We start from the raw sequence: 7,944 nt of genomic DNA, 5'->3' as shown, positions 1-7,944 counted from the left end.
GCTCTTTATTGACTGCCACGGGCTGCCTTTTCATGGGTGACCAGATGCCCCAAGAGCGGCACTACATAGAGAAGGGTTGGAGGGGAGGGGGTCTGAGAGGTGCAGCCTGCAGAGAGCCCGGGCGCACGGGAGCCCCACCAGACGGATCTCACGGCACCTGGCTCGGCCCCGGTGAGGGCGCCTGCCACCGAGGGCTGAGACGCACCTGGCTGGCCCTGGAGACCAGAGGCCACCCAGAGATTGCTCAGCAAGGGGTGTTCTCTGACCTCCCGGCCAGCCTGGACGGCCCGCAAGCCCGGGAGGATGGGGATGCCGTCTGAGAAGCTGGGATGGCGGTCACTTCCACCGATTGGCTGGTGTTGGAATCCAGGTCACTCTGGGGTCTCAGCACCTCAGGCCAAGGCCCCGAGCTCTCCAGGCTACTCTCTCAAACCCTCATGCCCTCGGAGAAAAGGAAAAGGAAATGGAAAAGGGGGAGGCAGGGGAGACAGACTCCCCACTTTTTAGGGTTCCCCCGGAGGGATGGGTGGCGGGGGCCGCAGCGGGTGGCAGCCGAGGCCGAGGCCGAGCTTAGGAGGAGGGCGCGGAGCTGGGCTTCTCCTCCCGCGACACGGGGATGGCCCGCTCGCTGTGGCCGGCATCCATGCCAGACGTGACCTTGGGGCCAGAGAAGGTCAGCATGCCGTCCGCAGACAGCGAGCAGGAGAGCGCGGACTGGTCCACGTTGGAAGGCAGGCGGTAGCGGCGGTGGAACTCGCGGGAGATGTAGCCGTGGTCATCCTGGGGGGCCGGGGGAGGGCGCGGTCAGAGACGCCGCCACAGCGGATGGTGGCTGCCTCTCACAGAGGAGGGCATCCTGGACCGCATGAGGGTCAGACCCACGATACCCTCACAGGGCGTGGGCTGGACCGTGTCCAGGGCTCTGGGACCGCGCTGCATCCCTGCATACAGTCTGGGCTTGCCTGGGGCCCCTGGCTCTTCACGATAATGTCACCCCAACGTCGTGTGAGTGGTCCTGCCCCTGGCCCGGCCCTTGGGTCCAGCTGTCCCTGCACCTCTGGCCTCACAGACTGCTTGGGCTCAGGTCCCTGCCATCCACCTAGCTGGGTCAGAAAGCCATGCCTCGACGTTCCCTTCTCCTGACACCCTGGACCCAGCTTAGCCCCTGGCCCGACTCCCTTCCCTCCAGGTGGAAAGACCCAGAGCCTTGGCGTAGTGTCCGGGCATCTCCAGGGGCCCAGGAGGGCAGAGCAGCAGATGCAGTAGGGTCTCTCCCCCGCCTCCAGCTTCCCCACTACTGGACAAAGCCCTGATCTCTGAGCTGTCCTGGCTGGGCCCCTGCCCCCTCGAGATAACGGGCTCTGGGCACTCAGGCTCCGATACGAGTCAGCTGTACCGTCCCCCCAAGAGAAGCTGGTGTGAAAACCTACGTGGCTTGGAGCTCGCTCCCTTGGTGCTGGTGTCTCCTGGGGTCTTTCCTAAGCCCACCCCCTCACCCAGGGGATTTGGACAGAGCCCGGGATGCCGAGTAGCTCCTGATTGGGGTTCCCCACAGGCCCCCACCGGCCGTTCACCCACTGCCCAGGCCTGCTGCGGGCCCGGGGCGGCCTCCTGTCACCAGGACGGGGCCTCGCTCGGGGGTGCAGCCCCTCCCTGTGGGCCCAGGCTCACCTGCCGCTCGTTGTGCTTGCCGTGGATTTCCACGAAGTCCTCCTGCACCTTCACCGTCAGGTCCTCGGGAGAGAAGTGCTTCACGTCCAGGAAGATGACAAACTTGTCCCGGTCAGATCGCACCTGAAACCAAGTGTCCGTGTGGGTCTCCACGGGGCTGCAGCTCAGGGAGGGGGGCAGCCGGGGCTCAGTCCCCAGTCATCAGAACAGAACCTGCAGTCAAAGCTCTAAGCTCTCCGCCCACGTGCCCGGGGGGCAGAGGGACCTGGGACTCAGGCCTCTGTGGCCACTGGGCTGACAGCCGGAGCCCCGGGGCTCTGAGACCGCCTGGTGGGTGAGGGGCCGCCTGGGTGATGGGTGTGGGCTGTGCGGCCTGTTACACATCGGTTGGTTGGCTGCTTACGTGTTGTTTGGCTGGTCGGTGGGACTGAGCACTTGGAATGAGGTCGCGGCCCTGGGGCTCTGCCCGCCTCTCCGTGAACAGCCTGGGGCTTTGTCTCTGCACACGGACGTGCATGTGACATGCCGGCAGCCTACGCAGGTTGCCCAGCTCCTCACACAGAAACTGCTTTCGGCCGCCTCCCCTCCCACTCCCCTTGCTGGGGACGCTCCTTTGGGCTCCGTCGGCCCCAGAATGGTCGGCGTTTCACCAGCTCCGAGCAGGCCTCTGTGTTTTAGGCAGTGGTGACCCCTGGCACCTCCAGAGCACTGGACCCTGGGAGGGAAGGCCAATGGGCTGCCTTGCCTGCCCTCGGGGCCTGGCCTTGGGCGCCCGGGGGGAACTCGGGAAGAGCCCACACACTGCAGCTCCGTGGCCGCAGAGGGCTTCAGGCAGGAGGCCTCCTGCCAGACCTCGCTGCTGGAGGGAAAGTGCAGCCCCAGGCCACACAGGGCTCCGTCCACCAGCGCCCGTGCCCTGGGCTGTTCCGGGGGCTCCCGGCGCATGGAGGGACGGCACCAACCACATACAGGCCATGCGCTGATGACAGGAGGAGCAGGGAGCAGGCAGCAGGCGGGCTCTTCCTCCCAGCACCCCGGGGGCACGCGAGGCTCCGCTGCGGGGTGGTCTGCCTGGCCTCTGTGCGTCCAGGACGGACGAGGTGGACTGAGGCGGGAAAGTGGCCCCACGGCGGTCACCAGCCGCTCCACGAAGCAGGGCGGGAGCACGCAGCGCAGGGGTGCCGCGTGTGCCCCAGGGCCGGCCCTCACAAACCCCTGCTTCTCGCCCGGCCCCGGCCCGGCCCCCCTGCAGCCGCAGGAGGAAGCAGCGCACAGCGGGTCTTACCTCGGAGATGCCGGAGTCCAGCACGCTGCGAAAGAGGGACTGGCGGTAGTAGGGGCTGATGGTGGAGGACAGGAAGGGCAGCAGGTCGTACTCGAAGAGCCCCTCGCCGAAGAACTGGTCGAAGAGCCGGCTAGGGTAGAAGGGGCCCAGGGCACGTTTGAACCAGGGGTGCTGGATGGCGATGTCCATGGTGGGCGCGGACTCTGCAGGGACCTGGGGCCGGCGGGGAGTCAGGGCAGGGGCCTCTGGGCAGCGCACTGAGGACCCGGGGCGCACGCCCTCCTTATATACGGCGGGACAGAATGGAGGCATCAGGGGGATTTGTCTGGAAGGCGTGAGCTCAGGAGGGAGGCCGCCCAGTCAGCAGAAACGTGGGCTGGGCTGAGCGTGCACGTCCCCCAGCCCCGGGCTGCAGCACTGACCAGCCCAGAGCTCTGGGCGCCAGGGGAACAGCGTCCCCAGGGAGCTTCTCTGTGCGTGGCTCTGTGCCCCCCAACACACAGCCGGTGCTGCAGCAAAGGCTCGCATCTCCCCTTTCCTGGGCGGGGGTGCTGTGTGCCAGGTAGCATGCCCGTGTCTGCATATGTGGTGCCCTGTGACCTCACGGCCACCTTACGAGAGGGAGCTCGTACCCCTGGTTCACAGACGAAGAGGGTGAGGCACAGAGGCTAGACAAGTGGTCCCCAAATCCCACCGCTACGAGGCAAGGCTGCATTGTGTTTCAAAACAGAATTACCTCTATTACTTCTTCCTGATTACAAACATTATACATACTTGTAAAAACTCTCAACAGAAAATGAAGAGAAGAAACTAGAAAGCGCCCGTAATTCCAGCACCGGGGGGCCCTGCTGTGGCGTCTGTGTGCATCCCGAGGGGAGGCAGCTTTGCTTTTACAAACATGGAAACCCTGCATCCCGGGGTCTCCTCTGGACGCCATCCCTGAGAAGCTCGAGGCCTGGAAACAGGCGGAGCCAGGGTCCTTAGAGCAGGTGCCCTGTCCCTGTTACTGGCCTGGTAACCGGTTTGCTCCGGTCTCTGTGGCCCATCCAGCTATGGCCCAGGATGAGTTCCGGGGGGCCCGGCCACAGCTGGGGCACTCCTGGCTTTAAGGCTTTCATACTTTTCAGTGGCTTGGCCTCCGGGAGCCTTACACTAACTCACCAGCCCCTCCACACCCGCAGTACAGAAGTGTGCCGGACCCACGCCCTACCCGAGCCAGCTTTTTCATGCACAGTCCAGACAGTGAGATGCTTCTAATTCACGCTGCGTCTCCCCAGGTCCTCGTGCAGCTTCTGACCAGCGTCCACCTCCCGTTTGTGGGGTCAGTGCATCTTCAAAGCACTCAGGACCTTTGCAAATTTACCTCCAAGCCCTGGGCTTAGTGGGTCAGGAAAGAGTTCTCACCCTGTACCTAAGTAGGATTTTGTCTCACACACCTAAGAAGCCACTGGTGTCAAAAGTGGGAATTTCGGCGCCTCCCTCACACAGCCCCTCCCTGACTAGCGGTGCACGGTGTCAAAGCCCACCTCCCTGCCTTTCTGAGCACCTGTGATGTGCATCCAGCCAACGGTAAAGGGCCCAGAAAAAAACTGGAAATGCCAACCTTTGCCCTGCAAGTCTACAATTTCGGCAGGTAATTCCCTAGGGTGTCAGGCAACAAGAGCCGAACTAGGGGGCAGATAGTCAATACTCCGAGGGACGGAGGGCACTCTCCCTGCCCCAGGCCTGCCTGAGCCCACACTGATGGTGACCGCATGGTTCCTTGCAGCCACCCTAAATGGCATGTACGTGCCAAATCTCCCCCACTTCATAGAGAGGGCAAGTGGGGTATAGAAAGGTTAAACAGGTCACTTAGCATGGAGGAAGCGGAGGGGGCTATGGCGCACGCTGCCCACCCAGGCTGGGAGTCAACCGGGGAATGGGCAGGGCTGTGGGCGACCCCACACAGCATGGGCTGCCTGCTCCTGGGCGTGGGACAGGGGGAGGAAGGGGCACAGGCATCCCGCTGGCTGCTGAGGAGAGGGTCCAGCTGGGCCAGGCACATGGTCAGTGCGGGCCAGGGCCACACTGAAGCTGAAGACAGAAAGCAGAGTCAGCAGTAAGGGTCCTGTCTTTAGGTACAATTTGATATTTTGTTCTCATGGACTTTTTGCACTCATTTTGATTTGTTTAAACATCACATTAAGATGTGATGTATCCTGATGACTGCGTTTGGTCCCTCTGACACTTGGTACTTTCTCACCCTGCACCTGGCTGTCCATCTGGTCCTTCAGACACACTGGGTCTGCAGGCAGGGGCGGGGTACAACCTCGGCCCACGGGATGCACGGCCCAGGGTAGCTGAGGGTCCGCCAAGGTCCTTCAGACACGTAGGGATGCCCAGGCACTCACCCATGCCCCCGACCCGTGGGCTGCAGCCAGCGGGAGCCCAGAGCTGGCCTTCAGAGTGAGCCAGCACCAAGGTGGCAAACCCAACCATGCAGGCCCCGGACAGGGGGCCCAGAATGGCCGCAGAGCCCTTGGGGACCTTTCCAACCCAAGATGACGGTGCTGTATCAGTTTCCTGCAGCTGCTGTAACAAAAGGCCACAAACTTGGTGGCTGAAAGCAACACAAATGTATTACCTTGTAGTTTGGAGGTCAGAAGTCCCAATGGGTCTCACTGGGCTCAAATCAAGGTGTCGGCAGGGCTGGTCCCTCCTGCAGGCTCCAGGGGAGACTCCATTTCTTGCTTTTTCCAGCTTCCAGAGGCTGCCCATCCCTTGACCCATGTTCCTTTCCTCTGTCTTCCAAGGCAGCCGTCACATCACATCCCTCTGGCTGCCCCCCTCTGCCTCCCTCCAGTAAGGACCCTGTGATTACTGAGCCCACCCGGGGAATCCGGGATCACTCCCCCAGCCTTACAGTCTGCTCTTTAAGGAACCTTATTCCCCCCCTTGCCATGTAAGGTGACACATTCACTGGTTCTAGAGTCAGGGTGGGGAGGCCATTAACCACCGGCTGCAGGGAGGGAGGCACTGTGATGACAGGTGCCCTTCCTCGGGGCAGTTGGAGGGAGCCTCCGCTCGGGAAATGCCCACCAGTAACGGCCAATACGAACTCACATCACTCAGAGCCACCACCTCGTTCAGGTCAACTTACATCTCCGTCAGGTGTCTGAGCCCTTCCAACTTCCTCTCCGGTTTGCTGACCTCGCCTATCGGCCAAACCTGTGGCTCACACGCGCCATGGCAGGCGGTCCAGAGCTCGTGGCCACAGGGATGAGAGGTGATGCGGGATGGAGTGATGGGCGACCGGCTGTTTCCAGCTCACCTGTGTGAACTCACCCTGCCTCACACCTGACCCCACACAGCCCAGACCCTCCCACCCTGGATTCTTGGGAAACAAGACCCTTTTCCTCCGGGCCTGGGTTCCTCCTTGAATTCACGGCCATGTGCTAAGGGGTGCGCTGTCTGCACCTGCAGAGATTTAAAACAATAACAACCACCCAGAAGTCCGTTCTAATCACGCAGGTGTAAACTACGCCTCCTCTTCTGTTAGTCTGAGGTCTGAGTAATCTGTACATAATAATACGGTCCATTGTCCTTACTGGAGGGAGTGATGTCCTATAAAGTTGCCGTGAACCGTGAACTGGTAACTACTGAGCCAGTTCTCCCAGGGAAACACAGGGTCAGGTCCTACCAGCCTCTGGTCACAACATTTTCATCAGTCACTACGTGGGCAAGAGACTCTTCATCGATCGCTACGTGAGCTTCTTTGGTGTGTGCTTCTGTACAAACACAGCTAATTTCACACGTGTGGTTGATTCATTGACACTGAACACACGCCAGCAGCCCCATAACTCACTCCCGTAGCGAAGCTCACCTGACACATGTTTTCTCCGGGGAGGCAACATCCCAGCCCTCCTGCACCTGGGACACTAGACAGACTTTCCCACTGTGCTTGGGACCATGTAAACAGTGAAGCCACAAACAGCAGAAAAATTGGGAAACGGGATACTAAACAGACCCTGGAAAGGAGCTGAAACAAGCAGGCGGAGCCGCCCCGTCACCCTCGGCTGGGGACGTGCACGTCCGGCCACTCAGATACTTCACTTCTGCCGCTCTGCTCAGTGAATGACTGTGAAAACGGCCGTGAGCATGGATTTGAGGTCAGATGTCACAGAGCAGATATTATCGACTGAATTGTGTCCCCCCCAGATTCTTATGTTGAGGTCCCAACCCCCAGTACTCAGAATGTGAACTTACTTGCAGAGGGGTCTTTTAAAGAGGTGATCAAGCTAAAATCAGGTTGCTAGGGTGGGTCCTAGTCGAATCTGATGGTGTCCTTATGAAAAGAAGACATGAGGACACAGACACACACAGGGGAAGACCTTATACAGGAGGGGGGTGGTGTCCTTATAAGGGGGGAGGAGACACCAGGGGTCCCCAAACACATGAAACACCGTGTGAGGACACAGGAGAAGACGGCGTCTACACGCCAACGGGGAGAGGCCTCAGGGGTTCCAGCCCTGCCCACACCCGGATCATGGCTTCCAGAGTGCAGACTGAGAAATAATTTCTGTTGTTTAAGCCACTCATGCGTGGTTCTGTGGTGTGGCGGCCCGGGCACCTAACACGGGAGACATCCTCAAACGCGGGATCCGCAAATACAAGGAGAGCCTGCATGTGTGTAATGTTCACATAAGCAGAGTTTTCTTTCTTCTCCTCTAAACACGCGCGAAGTGGAGCTCCCCCGGAGAACTCACGCGACACGGCCAGCCCGAGGCTGGCCCTCCCTGCTCCGTGCCGTTGCTCTGGAGCCCGTTTCCAAGGTCGGAACTCATCAGGCTCCCGGGGTGCTTCTCACCTCCAGCCTCTGACTTCTGTGCTTAAACATGGGGCTTCGGGTTGGCAGATGACAGCCCACGTGAAGACTCAGCCCCGGAGTTATCTCAGCTCTGTCACGCTGTGTGACTTCTCTGCTCTTTTATTGCTTGTTTAAAATATGA

General features: G+C 60.6%; 1 protein-coding gene across 1 annotated transcript; it reads right to left on the bottom strand.

Annotated features, from left to right (window-relative positions):
• Positions 1 to 241: 241 nt before the first annotated feature.
• CRYAA (crystallin alpha A) lies at positions 242 to 3,169 on the bottom strand. The gene is made up of 3 exons (XM_024758294.1): positions 2,957 to 3,169; positions 1,672 to 1,794; positions 242 to 780 (listed from the first exon to the last, which is right to left on the bottom strand). Exons 1-3 carry the CDS (start codon positions 3,143 to 3,145, stop codon positions 571 to 573), a joined length of 522 nt encoding a protein of 173 aa, XP_024614062.1. The 5' UTR covers positions 3,146 to 3,169; the 3' UTR covers positions 242 to 570.
• Between the last annotated feature and the right edge of the window lie 4,775 nt (positions 3,170 to 7,944).

The sequence above is a fragment of the Neophocaena asiaeorientalis genome, unplaced genomic scaffold, assembly GCF_003031525.2.
Source record: "Neophocaena asiaeorientalis asiaeorientalis breed wild unplaced genomic scaffold, Neophocaena_asiaeorientalis_V1.1 scaffold45, whole genome shotgun sequence".
Taxonomy (NCBI): domain Eukaryota; kingdom Metazoa; phylum Chordata; class Mammalia; order Artiodactyla; family Phocoenidae; genus Neophocaena; species Neophocaena asiaeorientalis.
This window is presented reverse-complemented; position numbering and strand designations above follow the sequence as displayed.